The sequence below is a fragment of the Bactrocera oleae genome, chromosome 3 (genome assembly GCF_042242935.1).
Source record: "Bactrocera oleae isolate idBacOlea1 chromosome 3, idBacOlea1, whole genome shotgun sequence".
Classification (NCBI taxonomy): domain Eukaryota; kingdom Metazoa; phylum Arthropoda; class Insecta; order Diptera; family Tephritidae; genus Bactrocera; species Bactrocera oleae.
In genome coordinates this window covers 76,157,159-76,178,728 of record NC_091537.1, presented here as the reverse complement: position 1 = coordinate 76,178,728, position 21,570 = coordinate 76,157,159, and the positions used below count along the sequence as shown (strand labels likewise).

Sequence of the window (21,570 nt, the reverse complement as noted above, 5' to 3'; positions counted from 1 at the left end):
CCAATTAGATCAAGAATAGAACTTTGACACTCTAACTCTCTGTCGATCACATTTTACATAGTAGGAAATTCGGATCAGTGAAGTAAACATGTAGAAGTATATTTTTAATTTCACAGTGGCTGAACACTGAGCCTAGAGCATTTAATTTGTTTGCGGAAGCTCTTGAAATCTTCCGAATACAGAGTTATATATGTATACTATAATCTACGAGTATTACCTTTTTTTAGCATTGAGTCTGATTTCTTTACAATTTATTGCATTAAGAAACTTCTCTATTTCTGAAAACTGATTGTCGGTCAATCTAACGGTACAAATTCTGAACCAAAAAAATTCCAATGGCCCACTGTATAAGGGCTAGAAATACAGTGTCTGTCTAACAACTTCCACGACTTCCACGAATAATTGTACGAGTATGTGTGTATTATTGTTTTGTTCGTAGAGCTCATGGAAGGGCTAACTCTTTGAGCCACACGATGACCGGAAAGCTAAAACTCCGCCATTTGTCATTGTGAAAACTCAGTTCGATTTCGACCGTGCAACATGTAAAATGTGCCACAAAAATGTGTCTACGCGTTGCGTGATAAATTTAATCTGATCAGAAGTGAATAAAAATAAATAAGTGAATAGAAAAAGAAAAACACAGCATTAACTGCGCATACACTAACTTAATCCCCAAGTACAAATGCGAAAGCTGGATTTTTGAAAAATATATTTCACAACAATATGTGTGTTTAAGTGATTGAAATGAATGTGCAATAAATGTTTAAATGGAATGCTTTTGTTTTTTACGCATCCTGAAGAATTTTAACTTAAGTACGCAATTTACAGTAATTTCCACAGCTCGCCATGGGCCATGGGAATAGTCAACCGAGCGTACAAACACCTTTTGCTCCTAAAACTAGCATTGTAGTGAATTATGAAAATATTATTTGAGGTGAAAGTGAAATCATTTCACATTGTAGCCTGTATAATCAGGCGAAATTTAAGTTCATAGTAACTTGACGTGTGGCGTCGCAAAGAAATCGACATTTATAATAGTGCAGCAGTGACAATAAATTTTCTCCAGTTCGCTTTACCCCCCGTTCGCCCACCTAAAGGCAACTAGCAACCAACGAAAATAGTGCCGATTCCGCTATACTGGCTACCGAATGGATAATGGGTATTTGTTTAGACACAGGTGAGTTAAATTTTAATTGCAGAGCGAGTGAGTTTTCGGGGTGTTCATTTTGCGAAACTATTTATTGCACACCTACATACAATCTACGTAAGCATCGAATAGTCTTTTCTGGATAAAATCTTACTTACTAGGTATTGGATTTGCCGTTTATTAAATTTTTGCATTGTATAGTACATATAAAAATATATAATATCTTTGTACATGTATATATGTATGCAGGTATTACTACAGATTTTATATTCTTAGTAAATAGGTACATTCACTTTCCACCCACTGTTAGTCATACATACTTAAAAATATTTCTGTTTAGGCTAAGTCCTCTTAGCTCAGTAGCATTTCACTAAATTATTTTTTATTTTACATACAAGTAGACTGCCTACAGACTTGTTCTGTAAACAACTGGCAGCGAAGGCAGCTATTAGACTGAGAGAGCTATGATCTGTAGGCTGTAATATGGGGTATTCCAAGATAAATACTAAAGTTCCCGTTTCTACCCAATACTACGGATTTTCGAAATCCTATAGAGTTGAACTTAAATTCGCTCCCCAGTATTACAAGAGTGGAAAAAGAGGTGAGGGGGACAGGGGCACAGGTATAAGCAGCTATACGGATGGGCCCAAACTAGATAATCGAGATAAAGGTGGTGTCTTTCCAGCAAAATTAGATACCAGAATCGTTTTCCGTCTACCAGACCACTGCAGTGCCTTCGAACTAGTGATCACATCAATTAAAGAACGCCTTCTTGTTGTGGCAAAGAGTGTGCTCACAACAAGAAATTTATTTATATTTTCATAAACCTGCCATGGTTTCCAGACCAGACACTAGAAGTAGACACCAAAAAAGAAGGAATGTATATGCTTCTGGCTACTTGTACATATTTAATCGACAATCATATTATAAATATAGACGAATCTCAGTGGTCATAAACAGGTCAACGTGGCGTATGAAATAGGGACTCTAGTAGGAGTGCTAAAAGGTCACTGTCTCATTGTCAGATATGCCAGCAGACTGAGAACATCATACAATGATTATAGTAGAAGCTGTGAATGCAAAGCTTTGTGCACGACAATTATCAGTCCAGGTTTTCTGGCGATGTTTCGGAAGTTGCACAGATACATAGATAAACATTTTTGTATTGATGAACTTCATCAGAAGCATAGGTGGTTCAGAGAGGACATAGTAGAGTGAGCGGATTTTAGTCTCCGAAATTTGGCATGAGTTATTAACTGAAGCTATAATGCAATCACCGAAGAAATTGTTCAGATCGGATAACTATAGCATATAGCTGTCATACAAACTGAACGATCGGAATGAAGTATTTCCATGAAAAACTTTTTCATTTGACAAGAAATCTTCAGGGAATTGTTTAGATCGGATAATTATAGTATATAGCTGTCATACAAACTCAATGAACGGAATGAAGTATTTCCATGCAAAACTTTTTCATTTGACGAGAAGTCTTCTAGAAATTGTGCTGATCGCATCACTATAGCATATAGCTGTCATACAAACGGACCGATCGGAATGAAGTGCTTGTTGCTAGAGGTTGTTGCCTATCTACCTACAAACTAACCGATCGGAATCAAGTTCTCGGAAGGAATCCTTTGTAATCATGAAGCTGCAATCAGCTCTTGAAGACTCTTTTGTTTTTTTTTATTGGCTCTTCACAACAAGAAAATATTTCGTGCATACATAAGCATATACATATGTACATTTGTCTGTCCTGTTAGATGAAGAAGGAGAATCACCAGAATTGAATGCGCAGATTAACTTTCCAAAGACACATGGTCAAATTTCACAACTATCGATTCGTTGCTGTTAGCAAAATATAGCCTCATGAGTGTCATTCGGACTCAGCGTCAGACGAGCCAACTATACGCTAGAGGTTCGCTGAATTTTGTACAGACCATATGAGTACTGAAGCCAATGAACCCAGTATAAAACATCAATAAAACAAATAAACTAGATTAGCTGATCATAAATTAGGTACTGATATACTGAAGTTTTCAAAGTAGCGTGTTGGACATATCGTTCAAGAATATAAAGGTATACGAAAGCACTTTGGAGCCCCGTGCGCCTAACACAGAACAAAAACAACACTAAATTGATGATTAATTTTAGTACCTAGAACTCGTAGTTAATCGTAGTAGGCCTAAATTTTGGGTAAAATAGATGAAACATGTCTTTAATTGAATTTTGTACGAGTCGACTGCATGCGTTGCACCGAATATATTTTATCAACTACTATTTTGGAAAGGCAAAAGTCATTAATAGATTCTTTCATCTGTACTATAAGAGAATAAAACCATAGTATAGTAGGATGGGTTAAAAAATAAACGAATATTTTTTCCCACATCACAATTTGAAAATGGCTGAAATCAAGCAAAAACAACGCCAACTTCCTATATAACAAAATTTTTAATTCCATCTGATTCTTTCACTTTTCAATCTACAAATCAAGAACCAACACCCGAAGATATTTTCCCGGCTTTGTTTCTTTTGAGTTGCAAATGTATAAAATGTTCCGTTGCACCCGATCTTAGTTATTTTTATTTTTAATTATTTTTAACTCTTTTTTTATTGTTTCATTGACGCTTAACCTGACCGAAAAATTATACGTGGCTAATTTGTAGAGCAGTAAATTTCCTATACAACTATAGGTTTTGTAATTTAAACTAGTTATAAAAAAAATTATAAAATTCATAAATTCATAAGAAACCAAAATGTTGCCTTAAAATAATCAAACTTATGTTACACAGAACTTTCTGTGATGTCTCGCCATCGTCTCGATATTTATGTCAGAACATTAAAGCAACTATTCGAAAAATGTGTAACTTCTTTATTTTCTTAATTATTCATAAAACAAGATAGATAATCCAAATCTATAATAAGCAAACGAAAAGACTCTTTCAGAAGAAAAATTGCAAATTATGAATTTTTGAATAATATCTTTGATAGGTGCTTGACCGAGACCAAATGGAAAGAAAACTCCTAAAGGTTATTCGAAAAATCCTTCGACCAAGAAGTTGTATGCCGATACCGAACGGTCGACTATGGATTTTTATGAAAAGTTTTTTATATCTGAAATACAATTAAAGGTTTGTCAATGTCCGTGTTTTTAGTGTCGACTTGGATAAGAGATAAGAAGAGAGAAACCACTAAGACGTTGATTCATACCAGATATTTCTGACTAAAGAAAAATTACATTGATACTTGAATACTGACTTGATATATGTAATTATGGATGTAGGAGAGCCTGAAATAAGACATTTCAGCTTATTTACTTATCGGTTAACGAGTTCTATTCTCAGACATACTCGCTTCCATGGTAGTGAAGTCTTCATCTGTATGCAAAATGTGAGCTAATGTTGCCATCATCTATTAATATTTCGAAATGACAGTTTAAGTTTCTTCATCTGGCAGATATCAAGATAATACTTTTACTGGCGCAATTGTTCTATATAGTATACCTTTTGGTATACTTTTCGTAAAATATAAACTATTTTTAAATTTAAAAAGTGTTTTCCTAAATACTACTGTCTTAATAAAATTATAACGTACTTATAATCAATACATCAGTACTACCATTTTGCTTCATAAACTTAAAGTTTGAACACGTTATTTATGGAAATATTATCTAGAAAGAAATAGAATAATTGCCATGTGCGAGGGCGTATGAGCGACATTTGCCATTGTCAACATGTAGTACGAGTATGTGTATGTGATTGTGACGGCACAAGTTCATAAGTTCTAGAACGATAGAGTCGTTACAAACTACATAAGAATGGCAAACAACAACAGCGTTTAACTGGTGCATCCCTCTCTACGTAAGGCAACAGTCGTCAATCGCCTAACGAGCCAAATGATTGTGGTTGGGTGAAGTGCGGCATAGTTATGGCAGGTCTACTAATATGTATCTATTAACTACGATTGTTTATTAAATATTCAGATTGCTACAATGTTACCATTCCTCTATTTTATTTTATTATTTAAACATTTCTCAATTCGAGATACATAAAAACATTCAATATTGACCTAACTTCAATAGCGTAATGTCACTGCCAATGCCAGTGCACGCGGTTGAATGGACACTGTAAATTACTATAAACTCATACGATATTTAAATTCCATATTTTATGGATATTTGTGTGTTTGCACAACTTAGTCGGCCATGGTAATTATGTGTTAACTGCTCCCTAACATGAATGCGCTTATACGCGTATATGTTTTTATATATGTAGATATTATTGTATACTAATATGCAAATATTTAACTATTTATTCATATTTGTATACCCGACATTGATAATTAAAATGTGAAGAACGCGTGATCCAAATAACGGTAATTTTTCCAATAGCCTTTTCTGACAGATCACAGGTGAGTCGTGTCAAGCTGTCATATTATTTTTATTTAGTTGTCTTTGGCATTTAATCATGGAAAGACTTACACCTAAGCAACGTTTACAGATCGTTCGTCCTTATTACGAATATTCATGTTCTGTAAAGAATGTGTTTCGCGTGCTTCGCTTAACTTATAGTGAACATAATCGGTCTGCTGATAGTACTATTTGCAAGACCATCACCCATATTGAAACCAAGCATTCATTATTGGATAATATTCGACCGAATAGACCACGTCCAGCACGCAGTGCAGAAAATATAGCGGCCGTAGCTAAGAGTGTACACGAAGACCGTGGAGAGTCGATTCGACGCCGTTCGCAGCAACTCGGACTGACATATGGAACGACTTGGCACATTTTACGTCGATATCTTAAATTGAAATCGTCCAAAATATAGCTTGTGCAAGAACTGAATCCGCTCGACCTTCCCAAGTGACATCGCTGTTGACTGGAGTCCACATATTCTGTATCTGGGGGCTTGAATAGTTTTAGTCTAATTTGGACAATTTTTGGTCATAAGATGGTATACTTCAAAGGCACTATTTATGCAAAGTTTCATTCCGTTAGATTCATTGGCGTTTTGGTTGTAAACTGGTAAGTGAAAGAATCAGAAGAAATTTAAAATTGCGTTATATAGGAAGTGAAGTAGGCGTGGTTGTAGTCCGATTTCGCCTAAACATCGGAATGTCAAGATAATATCCATACCAAATTTAGTCGATAACGGTCGAGTAGGTTCTGAGATATGTGTTTTCACCTAATGTGGGCGGTGCCACGCTCATCATCCAATTTTGACATTGTCTTAAATGGTTTGCTAAATACATATGATTATTTTAAAGTTAATGAGTTATAAGTTTCGTGGAAAAAACAAAATTCTCGAAAAATTCACACCAATGGACACACATCAAATACATAAATTTCCAAATGTTTGTACAATAGAAAAATTATTATGTACATATATGTATGTAAATTTGTACACACTTATGTATATCGAATATACATACATAGGTATATACAATAAACGCATACCTCTGCAGCACAAAAGAAATTATTATTGATTTTCCCTATGCGACCAATTAATTGACATATTTTTCACGTGGCCACTTTTCTACTGTTGTCACCACAATAAATATTCATGAAGCTCTTGTTTATAGGGCCGTTATTATTCGTACTATAATTATATAGTATTATTCCAGGTTTGTATAATTAGAAATTTATACATTTATCAACACCCGAGAGACTAACATAAATTCTTGGAACATCATAAAAAATAGTAGTGTTTTTATAAAACCCTAAGTTTAAATAATTGTTCTGAGAAAGCATTGACTCTTTTCTGAGATCGAAAACAACGATATTTCTTTATATCTCATGTACAAAATTCTATTGACTGAATTTTTAAATTCTTCAGCCAAAGCTTACATAAACTCGAAATTCATTGTTGTTGAGTTCCCTGTCTTTTAAGATAACAAAGTCCTGCATCATAGAAAAACGAATGGTGCCATAAAATTTTAAAAAAACACCACGAAAACTGATTGAATTTTGAAAATCTTAAAATTAAAATAATAAATAATTAAAGGTTTTAAATTTTCTGTTTTGACCAAAAACTTAATTTTTAAAAATTTTGATATAGTCAAAATACCATTACTTAAGAAGTATTTTTATTTATCACCCTCTGGGATCTGCCCCACAGATAGAAATACATAAAACGGTATACCTATATTCTATGCGAGAGCCGTCTTTTATTTCTGCCGCCGACTGACTTTTTCAAGTTTAGAAGGGATCAAGTCACACGGGATCAAACCTAAAGAATAACATAAACATTTCAGATATTGATTTAAAATTTTAGATGACAATATATATAATGTTAAGTAAAATATATAGAAATATGTCAAAAAATATTTTTTTTTTTTAATTTCGCACTAAAAGTAAGTGCTTCAAATAATTTTGAAAAAGTGGAAAGCATGGCTTTGTCCCAAAAGGTTTCCACTGAAGATCTGCTACTGGTTTTGTGTAAAAGGATAATAACTTATTCCTTATATGTTCTCTTTAAGTAACAAATCAAGTAAGACTTAGTTAAAAGACTAAATAGGCAATTAGTAGAAGACTTAAAAAGACATGCTAATTGGATATTATTGTAGTTCTTCTATAAGTTTCAAATGCCGATTGTTCTTGTTTTTACTCAAATTTTTTTTCACTCGTAAATGTGAGATATTTAACAAATTAAGTCTTGAAAATAGAATTGCAATTAATGAAATAAGATATATTGCTGAGAATGTTATAAGGTGTGAAGAAATGTTTTTTTTTTATCAATTGGTATCGAAATAAGGCTTGATTTGGGCTGAACTATATACTCTAATATATGCATGTACATATTTACATATGTAAATAAAATGTTTGATTGCTACTGAAAGCGGTCATTCATCAACCTGTGGTAATTACATGTGTAGCTAAGCTAAATTATTGACATTTCTGCAACAAGAATACGGAAAGTATCACATTCAAAATCATTAATCTCAGTAATGTTCTTCGAAACTTTTATACGACATCTCATTTTTGAAATTTAAAAGAAAATGCTGAAAATTGTTCGACTTAAGTTTTAGGAGTCGTGTCCCTCGAGTAAACGTAATGAGCGACACCAAAAGAAAATATGCCGATAATGAGCGACAAAAAGAGTTCTCGTTTGAACGCAATCTAAAGAAATAACTTCAAGAGGGTTATAGTATGTAAATTTTTCATAGAGTTGTCAGCTGTTTAAATTTTTAATTCAATAAAATTTCTGAGATATAGTAGTAAGCGAAAAACTATGAAAGTGGTATCTGGCTAAACACATTTAAGCTGATAATTTAGAGTAGGGTTGCCAAATATTTGAAACTGTTAAGACAGAATATGTATAAAGTAAAGAACGCTACGAAGATATTTAGAAGTTATAAATTTTATTTTGAGTAGCATTGCTATTCCATAATGTGTTAATGAGAAAAATGTGTTTGAAATTGGGCTACCACCTTTTTAAAGTTTTAATTCCATACAAAATTATTTAAAATACAAATTAGTACATAATTTATATCAATATTTATTCGATTATATACATATTTATTTGAGAACGTAGCTACAAATGTTTTTGATTCGGTTTCTAATTAATTTAGAAAAAAAATTTCAAAATAAATCCAGTTTTGTAGTATTATACAATACTTAGTAATATTTCTAATAGTGCAATATGATAGAGGAACTAATTTGTAACAACCAGAGGGAAACGTCGGAGATCCTATCACATATATATACTTATAATCAACAACAACAGTCAATTTAGCCATATCAATCTGTCTGTCTCTATATACAAGAACTTGTCCCTCTGTTTTTGAGAAATCGATCCAAAATGTTGTAAATGGGGTTTTCCCCCCAAGAAGTTGTTCATTTGTCGGAACCGCCGATATCTGGCTACATTAGCATATAGTTGCCATACAAACACAATCAAATTCTTGTGCGGAAAACTTTTTAATTTTACAAATTATCTTCACGAAATTGAGCATAGATTAGTTTTGAAGGCAACACTGCAATATCCGAGGAAATTGTTCATAAAGATATCAAAAACCAAATAAAAATATTTTTATACCCTTTGTTGCTATAAGAAATGCATCTGTGAGGGATATTATAGCTTAGGTGCAGCAGAAAGTAATGTTTTTTCTGGATCGAGCAGATTTCGTAAAATAGTCATAAATAATATCATATGCCTAATGACCGAAACTCAAACAACAGTTTTTCGCATCAAGGCCTGTTTCGGCTTCCTGTATTTCTTCTCTTTCTGATATGACTATTTTGCAGAATTCGCCAAGTGTCGATTAAAGTTATAAAAATATAAAAGAAGTAAACCATATAAGTCGATATAATTATAAAAAATGCCAAGCAATTTTTTACTATTATTGGAGACTTAAATTGAGACTTAATTCCCTTTTTGCGACTATTGCCTTAAAGAATTTTATAAAAAAAGACACGTTCGATAATTTAGTTTTCGTTTGATTCGTTCACTACAGTCTACGTCATATGAGAATATTTAATGGAAATTTACAATTGCTAATAGTTGCATGAACGTTGTGGCGCATTGTCGTGCCTCCATGCCATTATTCATTTAGAAAATATCTTTCGGCTTCGTGGTCAATGAACACCCATGAACATACAAGGACTTTGAATGTTCAACACGCGTAATGGCGGCGAAAGCGATTTGTATAACAAGTGTCGCAATATTGTAGTATTTTATTGCATTGAATGAAGTATATAGACATTCATATATGTATGAACCTAAATATACTTATATACCTATAAACTATATAACCTAACCGGTATTTGGTTGATAGTATTGGGTTGATGTAGGTCACAGAACCTAAGCATAGCGGCTGCCTAGACTTGTCTCACCCTTGGTCAGTCGTCGGCGTTCATAAATCCAACAATTGTACAAACACTTTGAAAGGACGTGAATGTGTCCATCTTTCGTTGTGTATATATATCATATGTAGGTATGTATGACATTAATTAGTTGCAATGAATTAATCAATGTTGCTTTGTGTCCATACACATTAGGGTGCTCGTTATATCCCAAGCTGATTAATATTATCAAATATACTGTATTCGTATAGTACGCCACGTCGTATGAGCAACACAGATTTTATAAGGCACTTGTATGAAAGCTCAGTACATTTGATGTATAACTTTAACTTCGTATAACTTTTAAACGAATGTTTTTATATAAAAACCATTAAGACCTGCTTTATAGAGCACTGAATTTTGTATTAGAATATAATATATTCAAAGTCTTAAGTTTATTTTCTTTCCATATAAAAAATTTTATGCAACAGATCGAAAAATATATGGGAATTAAGCACGATTTAAATTGAAAATAAAGAGCTTGTTGTTGTTGTTCTTACATAATTGTTTTAAGGCAAAAAATTAAATTTCAGAAAAAACAACTGATTTTTTGAATTAACGGATACCCTTGTATATGGTATATGTACGTCAAATATATGTTCAAACATACACACAGGTAAAATTGCGGATTTATGAGAATGGAACGTGAAAAATTGATATACAATTTGTTTCATGACAGCTTAAAATATGATATGTAAACAAATGGGTTTATTAATTCCAATCGCTTCTCTTTATTACTATAATTCGTACAAATATTTTATATGAATACGTGACAATAAAACTGCAAGTGTAAGCGCCAGACAAAGCACCTTGCACTGTACGGTCAAAAATTAGCTTTGATTATTTTGTCATATTCGGTAAATTTACGATTTCATTATACGATGTTGGGATATGAGGTTGTGGATATTTTTTTTATTCTATCAGAGATACTGGAAAGTTGCGTTTCACGTGAAAACACATTTTAGGCAAAACAAGATTTTATTAATCATTAAAGTAGCCATCAACAGCGATACATCGCTTAAAGCTATCTTCTAACTACTCGATACCATTTTTTTTTTGTATAATTAGTCTATAGCTCTACAGCCTCGGCGAATATCTCTTTATTGTCATTATATTTTCCTTCCAGCGGTCATTTTCATGAGGTCTGAGAACAAGGAAATGTCAGAATATGGTGAATGTTAAAGTAATTCGAAGACCTGTTAATATTGATTTGTTATACGTAGCACAGGTTTGGTTGTGACCGAAACTTTTAAAAACATATTAGCATCCGATTAAATTTGAGTTGGACTAGTCCATTTAAACTGTGCGCGTAAATTGAATAGATACAATTATTTTTTGATTTTGGTAAAATTTTTTTATGTTGCTATGAAATTTCTTCTCCATAATTCAATTAGTTGGTGTTTGGCAGCACTTTGTTTACGACACAAAAAGTTTGTCTGGCGATTTTTACCAGGAAAGTAAAAACTAAAAAAGATGCTCGAAATTTTGTATTTGTGTTGTGGCACAAAGCATTCAGTGAGGAGCGTGAAGTAATGGAAAACTTGCCTCATGCAAATCGCTCATCTCCCGGTTTTAATTTCGATAACATTGGAAAACTTAAAGAAACAGACAAAAATGATTAAAGATCGCAAAAGAGATGCTTGACAACGTGGCTGAGGACCCTAAATTCATCAAACGCAAAAATACTATGACGTCGAAACAATCCTCAAATCTAGCTAGTGTCGCTCCAAAAATGAGCCAAACCGAAAATGTCAAATTCACTGAAGGCCATTCCAGCCGAAGCTTATGATATCCGTACATAAGTGTATGAAAAGTTTAATTTTCAGTCCGGTTAAAATCTGATCACATGGTATTTCATCATTATACGAAATTTCTCACTTATTCATTTTTGGTCCCTCAAGTACTTCAGGAATCAAAGGTTCGATGGATCTGCAAATAGTACAGCTATTTTTCTAAAGCCTAGCTAATTTATTTGCCCTCACAGTTCTTATCCACTCTTAATTACTTCAATATAGAATAGTGTGACTTAATACGAATCAGATATTTACCGCTATTGAAGTTTTCAACTAGACTCGATTGAATTGAAGTTGAAGCAATTCAACTGCAGACCACTGGGACAGAGTTGAAAACCGTAATACCAAAAATGTTAAAGTTTGCTTACACTTCAACGGAATTTTTTTTTTAACGGGTTGAGTTGAGAACCTTAATACCGAATTTCAAAACTTCAACCAAAAAGCAGTTGGGTTGAAAACCATAATAGGGGCCTTAAGGTCTAGTTAAATTTCTTTGTTCACTTCAAGTAAGCTGTAAAAGGGATTAAAGTATGTATATTTACAAATCCTTCTGTGTGCTACTACAGATGCTCTTTACATTATGAATTGCAGGTGCTCCCTCTCTCCCTATTTTTATTCCAGAGGATATGTGGAATTAATGGAAAATATAATCTTTCTATAAAGAAAACAAAGCGGTAAACAGCGCTCTTTTCCTTCTTTCAATTACAATTTTCAAGCTTTAATGTTTAAAAGATTATGATACAAATTTAATAGCCATAAATAAAAATACGAATAAGATAATATACATTTCCTTTGAACCCGAATAGCTTGAGTACAACTTTTTGATTTCATATTTTTATACTATTGCAACATTTTGCTACAAAGTATAATAGTTTGGTTCACCTAACGGTTGTTTGTACTATCAAAAATCGAGTTAGGTATAGGGTTATACAAATATATAAATGATCAGGATAATGAGACGAGTTGAAATCGGAATGACTGTCTTGCTGACATGAGAGATTAAGTAGTTCTACAAGTCATACAAGTCTTATCTAGTCTTGAAAATACGCAAACGTTATTTTACGTTTTCTGCATTAATTCCTTACTGCCACTTTTAACAAATCTATTTCAAAGAAAAATATCACTACTTAATTGCAATTTAACAAATAAATAAACAAATACTGAACAAATACACTTAAACACATAAGTATGTATGGCTGTCGATCTGTACATGCGATTGGCGGATCAAAATTTTCCACTTAGTTAATTGAGTTCCTCAGGTCATTTCCCTCAACCCAAAGCAACAATAGGAATCTAATTTGCATTACCTGTTACACAGGATTGTGAAACTGCCAGACCGCATTGCAGCTACTCAAAGAATGCTTAAAGTATGGCGGCAAGAATATTTGCATATACATATGTTAACGATGTACTAATCACGATTAAAATGGCACAAGTCACGCCAACACGCTGCGCTAAGAAAACTACTTGTAATGCGAATGTATTATATAGTTGCTTCGGAACAACATGCAACATGCCACACGAGCACGAAGGAGTTTGTATGTGTGTTCATGTTTAAGCTCTTAAAACTAGGGTGTGACTAACGGCATTTTGCGAACTTCCGGCCACTTGCGGAGCGCCCAAAAAGCGCAGCCGAACGGTTTCAGCGCACCGATTAGCTAATTTTATGTTTCCGCTACAATAAATCAGAAGTAGTCAGGAATGAAAAACTAATGGCAGAACGTGTGTAGAAAGAGGAGTATGTTACCATAAATAACTGTTGATTTTACAGTGGCAAATAACAAATTTGTACTTCGCTTTACAAAATTGTACAGTTATTTTTAGCGATTTAATTTTATAATTTAGTTCAAGTATAATTTGGATATATATTTCTAACTTATATTCTTTAATATATTTCTAACTCAATTAATTGTATTATAACATTAAATACGCTCACTGTTTTCAGATGCCAGCGCGGCACAAGATACCGGCGAACAAGGCAACGATTGGAGTCATATACGAAATCAAAACAGTGCCAACGGACGTATCGGTACGGGAAACATGGTCGCTATAGACATGCAAAATGCTGGAAAAATAAAATTCGATCCGCCCAAAGTGCCAGTGATATTTGTTTTAGGCGGCCCAGGTAGTGGCAAAGTCACGCATTGTGACACATTTATGCAGGAGCGCCGCGGTGTGACGCATATAAATATGATGGATTTGTTGCAACAATACGCAATGGGGAACGGTGAGCGAACAATATATGTAGCATATATATTCAGAATTTATTGTACATATTTACACATATATTTATGTATATGTAAACGTAAATATATGTTTGCAGATATGCAAGACTTCTCGCAACTGTCCTCGAAAACCGTCACAGAGGTGCTCATGCTGGAAATGAAAATGGCTCCAGCTGCCAAAGCGTACCTAATTTCAGGATTTCCTCGCTCAATGCGCGACGTGGTCGAATATTCGGAAAAGGTAAGCGATTTGACATTGATTTGCATGCGCTTGTGATTCAGCATTATTGAAAAAGTTTATATTTGTGGTACTAATCTTTTCTCTAAGCAAACACCTGCAATTGATCCACTATCTCACAAACTAACCATAATTTAACTATCAATGCTTATGGAAAACATTAGAACATATACCAATATGTAAATACATAAAACATTTTGCGAACATTTATAAAAAAATTCAAATATCTTGCACGAGAGCGGTTCAATAACTATTTGACCTATAGAAGAAACTTGTAACTTTTTTTTTTTAAATAGTGATTTATTTCCCAACACAATTTTCGTTTAGCTTGATACACTTGATGCAGCGATTCACCAACTTTTTGAACCCGCCCGTAATATTTTTTTCTGGGGCAATTGGAAACAAAAATAAGTCGCCCAGAACCAAATCAAAGAATACGGTGATTGGGACAGAAGTTTATAGCATAACGCGACCAAAATGGCTATGGCACGGCGGAGATGTGCACCGGTGTGTAGTTATGATGGAAGATAGTGATGTTTACGTCACTAACTACAGACCATTGTCGTTCCCAAAAAAATTATATTAATCGAAAAAGTGTAACTAACTAGGGCACAAATAAGCACCCAAACTTTAATGTAGTATGGAGGGCATCTCTGGCTTTAAGTTTTTTTAAAAGGGGGCGTCATAAGTTTAATGTACATAGGTATGTCACAAACCTCCAAAATTAAGCTAACCAAACTCGCGGAGGACCAATTATTCTGGCAACTTTTATACGGAATATAAGTTTTTACTAAAAGTGCTTTCAAGGCGTGGCAATTCATGTCTCAGGGTAAATCTGTGAAACATACATATAATTTAAATACAGAGAGAATCTTTTCCTCAACATAATGTGACCTTAAGTTGAAAATCAACAAAAGTGGGTTAAGTCTGGTTTTCTTTATAGCTATATATATATACATGAACGTATAATATTGGATATCGTTTAGTTCAATTGTTGAATATAAGGTTTCCTTATTCGATTACTATATATAAAAGTCTCACGTGAAAGCCGAAGATATTTTAACCTCAGATTTAGGAAAGTCCGGCAAGCACACAATGAGCAAGGGTTTAGATAGTCTTATCTCGACATCTTCGAGACTATTTCGACAATTAACTTCCCACAATACTTTTACTATTGTCGCATGGTTGCTAATCAGACAATGACCAGTAAAATCGTCTAAATCTAGTAAGAAGAAAAAAAATTAAGAACATAATAGGTTCACAAGATTCAAGCCAGTTTGCTACTGCGCATATACTGGTGGTTACCTAATGCTTGTTGAACTCACCAGAGAGTCAACCATCCAATATTAAACCATTATAGAACAACAGGATTCCAAGTGCTCACAAACTTGGCAGCCGTTCATACTAATTCTGCTATGACTATTAAACTTAACTGGATACAATTGATAATGAGTTAAACCAATGAGTGCTAAGTTAATGAGTTCGCTGTACTGCTATCGGAATGAAAGCTCATCTCATTGAAAGAGACATCGGCGTAGCATATCTAGTCTTACCTTAGTCACATTTTTTTTAGCGCTTTTGTCGTGTGGAAGAATGAAATTTGGTGGATCGTTAATGAACTTGAACAAAAATATTGTGCTCAAAAGATGATCAGTTTCACTAAATTAGACAAATGGGAAATAAGTTCAAGACTGCAACCGACTAAAAGTACTTGGAGGTGTAATGTAAATATTAGTGTAATACACTTAACTTGACTTTCTCACTTTTTAATTCCGATCTTACACCCATTATATGTATTTTTACATTTTCTAAGTATATGTCAGACTTGAACACTTTTAGACTTCCTATACCCGCACACATCCATACAAAACTCCATGCAGGTCAAACACAAGTAGTACGAAAATTATATCTTTTACAGATTCAAGTCGTGAATGGAGTGATCTTGATATCCTGGCGTCAGTCGGTTCTGCAAAAGCAAATTGATTATGGCGCTAAATTAGGTCATGTCGTACTCTCCTTAGCCAAAATGGAATTAGAGAATTTCTTCAAAAATGTGATGCCCGTAGCAGATTACTTTGACCAAAGTGATATGCTAACAGCAGTAAGTAATTTTTACAATAATAATAGCAAAAATCAATTTTTGAAGTTGAGTAAATTTCGTCCGAACGACATTTGCTTTGAAAATAAAAATTAATGCATATCTACTATCATTTTCCAGGTAAATGGCGAGCGTGCACCCGCCGAAGTGTACAAAGACTTTCGGGCCGCCATACTCGATGTGTTGAGTACGCTTGAGAACCAAGAGGCCATGCTGAACGGAGTCACAGGTATGGGCAGAGGGATACATGATATACCCGGCAGTATAGTTAGCGTAGACACCGCACCTAGTCAAGCCGCGAATATTGCAGACATTTCTAATGCCAACGTCAACACAACTGTCTTTGCTGCCAACAACTACAACAATATGAATAGAAATCACTACAACAACCATGTGGGCAATCCGAGTATAGCAAATGCCGTGGGCACGCATATTGCTTCGAGTGTCAATGCTGCTGCTGCAACTGCACGAATGATAGATGCCGAAGTCATCACCACACAGCCTGAGGCGATAAATACACAAAATGCCGCGACGAGTATGAACCTCAACGGGGACAGCATACCGCCAGTTATTTGGGTCATCGGTGGGCCGGGTAGTAACAAGGCGACGCTCTGTATGAAGGCCGTCAGGTTAAACCCTGGCTGGGGACACATAAGGTTATTACGAGAGTGTGATTTTGTATGGTGAATGTGCTCTTTCAAAGTTTAAACCTATTTATAGCATGGGACGTCTGTTGCGAGCCATTACCGACTCGTCGCCACGTGCGAATACGGAAAGCTATACCGTCAAGGAGGCACTATCCGCTGGCGAAATGGTGCCGGAGAAAGCGATCAACAACATACTCGATGCGAATATAAGACAATTGATGGATCGTAAAGGCGTATTGATTGATGGTTTTCCGCGGAATTTACAACAAGTCAAACATTTTGAGAATAAGGTGGGCTTTGAGATTGTCACAAAGATTGAGCGACAGCTTACAAATGGATCTACTCAGGAGTTTCTGAATATTTTAATTGTCATTATAATATGCTCACTGAGTAAACATAGTTTTAATTTTTCTTCTCTAGTACAAGCAACGACCGCCAATCGTGCTGCTTGACTGCTCTAAATTACAACTAGGGCGTGGTCGGGTCGACGATACCGTGTCCTCGTTCAGGCGACGTTTGGAGCTCTTCCGCGAGCAAACCCTACCAATGCTAAAAACTATGGATAATAGTAATCGTCTACAAATCGTAAGTACATAAACAACATCATAATAAAAAGAAATGCTTCAACTCAAAAGCTACCGATACCATAATTTTGTTTTTAGGTCGATGGCGATACGGATAGCCCATCGGTGCAACGGGAATTTGAAAAAATCATACGTCAGCACATACAAAGTATCGATCAGACAGGTACCGGACGAATGAACAACATGGCTGACGCCGCTGTGATGACGAATCATATTGATCATGATCAAACCGACGCTATATTACAAGATTTAGAGAATAACGTTCCGGGTGCAGTGCCAACGATAAGCCATCATGTATCGCTCATGAATGGTCATTTAAAGAATCGAAATAATAGTGCTGCCAATAATGGTGGTGTGGCGATGAATGGTGACGCACGGATGGCAGGCTTAACTGGTGGCATTGATTTCAGGCATATGCTGCAGGAGGCCGAAAGATACCCGGTTGACTCTTATATGTAAAATCTGAAAGCACTCGGAGTTACTTAGTTTAGTATAGTAGATGTCAAAGCAATTTAAACATTTTTTTGTAAATTATCCCATATTTTGACGGATCTTCAACTAGTTTAAAAATAGTTAAATTCTAACTTCTTTTTCTTCTAGTTCGATATAATTGCTTCACAGAAGAGAATTCATCATAATATCTACTTCAAACGTTTCATAAAGAAAATAATAATTGGTATACAAAGCAGTAATAGTTTACATTCTTTTATATTCCCCCTTCTTATTATTTTCCTTAAACCTTCAGAGTATACAGAATATTTTTTTGAGCGAAAATAGCTAGACTTGTTAAAAAAATTGTTTTTTACTTCCAGTTGCTTGTAGGAAAGATAAACAGCCAGAGACTAGTTGAACATAGTAGTCGTCCTAGTTGTTAACAAGGCATTCGAGAGCTACACTGGGTCCTTTTTCTTAAATAGAAATTTAAGAAGAAACACATTAAAAGTTGAGGGATTGTAGTCACAGGACCAAATACGCGTGGTTTTAAGTATTTAGTTCAAAAATCGCGATGGTAATTTTTCAATATTTATGATAATTTTCTTCATTGAACGTATTTGGTATTTTGGTTCGACTTTGATGATAAACAGATTAGGTACAACCAACTAAATCTCGATTAGAACTACATATAAGAACTAATGAGTAAAACAAATGTTACGGTCTTTTTGTTAGGTGAATATGGGAAGTTTTAACCATCATATTGACAGGTTTATGCTTTTACACCAGTCAAACAATCTCTGGGTGGATTATTTAAAGTTAGGGTCGAAATAAAAATTATGTTTTTCTTTTAATTTAATTTTAATATTATCGACATTAATATTTTTCAGTTTTGTAGTTTAGGATCTTTTACAAGTTCATAACTGTCGCATGTAGTAAATTCGAATATTTGAAACTGGTAAATATAAAAGAAACTTCCCTCTGAGTGCCTAAAAGTATGCAGTATGCATATGCATAACCGCTCTTTAATCTCTTAGTGCCTGTTTACACAAGAAAGTTTTAGTTGTCTCAACTCGTACTTGATTCGCGAGGAAGCGGCGAAGAAAGACAAAGAACACCGAGTTGCTCGTATACTCTTTGTATTCTTCATAACAGTTCGCTGCTACGTAATTCGAATTTTTTTTTTCATTTTGACTTATTTTCCATGGCCGCAGTTGCGTTTAATTTTAAATGGATATTTACTCTATGTCCGAAAATTCAAATGTTGTCAACTATTTTTTGCATGTCATATGCTAACGTGTATTCAGATATGCATAACATAACATAAATATTTTAGAAAATGGCAAATATAGCTAAAAATTAGCTACGAAAATATATTTTTGTAAATCAAACAAAAATTAAATAAATTCATAACTAAGGGAGTGCAGAAAATTTTTTGCCTCAAGCTCGAACGCAATTGGCAACACGAGAGGAAAACTTGCCGATGAGCAACTCCTGTAAAATAATTCAAGCTAGTCTTAAGGTGCACAGCTAGTCTGATAGCCCAAAATAAACGTCGATTGTATCGATTGTTTTGAAGTGTTTAAGGTATATTTATACATGTTTTAAGAATACACAGTGAAAAAAAATTAAATATTTTTCGGGTTAAACGAGATATGATAAAAAAAAGTATATATATAATATATATATAAATAATAGTATGTTATTTTTAAAGGTTTAAATAAGTGCAATATGAAATCGAAATCGATTTTTTCAAAATTATAAAACTAAATAAAATATTCGGACCTTTATCGATCGTAGATATTTTTGACTGTTCGTCATACTTCGTGTTTAGTGCAAAGATTCTTTCCTATTTGAAGAAAACTTACGAAATTATTTACTAAATTGTGTCTATTCCGATTTAGTGTTCTTCTTTCACTGTATATATTTTATCTCTTGATCTGAAAATATTTATAAAAGATTCCAAGTCGATAGAAATTTTCAGGTAGCAAAAAAAATGTCAAACGTAACAGCTGTCAAATGGTAAGTGCTCGAATAAGCAGAATAGAGCTCCTTCAAATAATTGAATACTTGTTTCAGTATTTTTTAAATACTCAACTATCGATCCAAATAAAATTTAGTTATTTTAATATGGAAATTTGCTGTTAAACTAAAACTTTGCTTCTAAATATTTAATTAAGTGGTTCGATGAAATGAGGTCAATAGCTTTGACACGAAGTATAAATATTCACACAATAATCACGATATACTCAGACTATGTTCAGATACGGCAATTTTATATTGTGAAAATGCGAAGTTTATAGATAAGAAAGCCACAAGAAAAAAAGTTTGTAATTTTTTTATTCCATTTCGCTGCCACAAAATTTGTTACTCCTTTTATTTTTTAAATTTAATTTTTACTTTTTTATTTTTGAATTAACGTGCAAGAATTAAAATATAATAATATAAAATGGAATGTCAAATAATTTACAGAAGAGAGTTGCTTTGAGTGACAAGAGTTTGTCTGTATGAACACAGTAATAGAAGTTATATGGTATCTCTACACAGATATATAGTCTTTATATGTATATATAAATATACATTTATCATGTCGTTACAAAAATGTTTGAAATGCAACTAATAAAATACATTGCTTTCAACTCAATTATTTAATAAAATAAAATTAAAATTAAATAATTAACTAAGCGAATAATTTAGATCTTAACTTAGAGTCATATTTCATGTCAACGAAATTTTTTTTACATATATGGTATACAATGGTTAAATGCTTTAAAATCATATTAAAAAAAAATTGGAAAAATACTATTAAGTGATCTTATTTACAACTAGAAATATACAATACAATTAGTAAATATAGGATTTAATTGAATAACTTCTAAAATAAGAAGAAGAAAACATTGTTAATTTTATATCTAATAATAATAGTCATATAAAAATATACATAAGCATAATTATAACATAAGTACAATTGCGAATATTTTATCAAAATGTTGAAAACTTGAAATTGTTTTTGTTATTTATCGAAAACAGTTACTTAATTGCAAAAGATACATTACTGAGCAGTGCTGCGTAGAATTAGTACTTAAGTAGACTCAAATTATTTATTTAGATATAAGTATTTAGCTATAGATTTGTTTATAATGCATACAATATGAATTGCAATAACATTAAATTTCAATAAAATTAGTTAATAAAATGGCATCAATTTTAATTTCGTAGCTTAGTTTCGAATTCTGTTTTGTAAGCAAGTCTACCATATGTAGTTTTAAAAAACACATATTTGATAAAATTCGACTTTATTATGCGAACAAGTTGACATCACGGGCGATACCATTTTTGCAATACGATTGATATTTGATTCAAAATAAGCGATTATTTTTTCTTTTTCACATATTTTTTTCGCGAGCAAAAGGTCGCTGAGCGTCAAACACAGAGAGTATGGTGCATGCGGAGGCAATTCGAAACTAAATTCATGTAATTTTGCATAGTTTTCATTGATTTGTGGTGCGGTGCGTCAAACCATTCTTATTATCTTTTGGTTCCTGTGATAACAGATAACATTCT

General features: G+C 33.4%; 1 protein-coding gene across 3 annotated transcripts; it reads left to right on the top strand.

The window, feature by feature from the left end:
- Nucleotides 1–570: 570 nt before the first annotated feature.
- Nucleotides 571–21,202, top strand: LOC106626066 (uncharacterized). 3 transcript variants are annotated; one of them, XM_036376531.2, is made up of 9 exons: nucleotides 571–1,177; nucleotides 13,728–14,009; nucleotides 14,106–14,248; nucleotides 16,164–16,346; nucleotides 16,464–16,572; nucleotides 16,654–16,999; nucleotides 17,064–17,280; nucleotides 17,411–17,575; nucleotides 17,653–21,202. In XM_036376531.2, exons 1-9 carry the CDS (start codon nucleotides 1,156–1,158, stop codon nucleotides 18,031–18,033), a joined length of 1,848 nt encoding a protein of 615 aa, XP_036232424.2. In that variant the 5' UTR covers nucleotides 571–1,155; the 3' UTR covers nucleotides 18,034–21,202. The 3 variants fall into 3 exon arrangements, with proteins under 3 accessions (XP_036232424.2, XP_036232423.2, XP_036232425.2); XM_036376530.2 differs by having other exon boundaries at nucleotides 16,464–16,999; XM_036376532.2 differs by lacking the exon at nucleotides 571–1,177 and adding an exon at nucleotides 5,621–6,170 and having other exon boundaries at nucleotides 16,464–16,999.
- The last annotated feature ends 368 nt before the right edge of the window (nucleotides 21,203–21,570 follow it).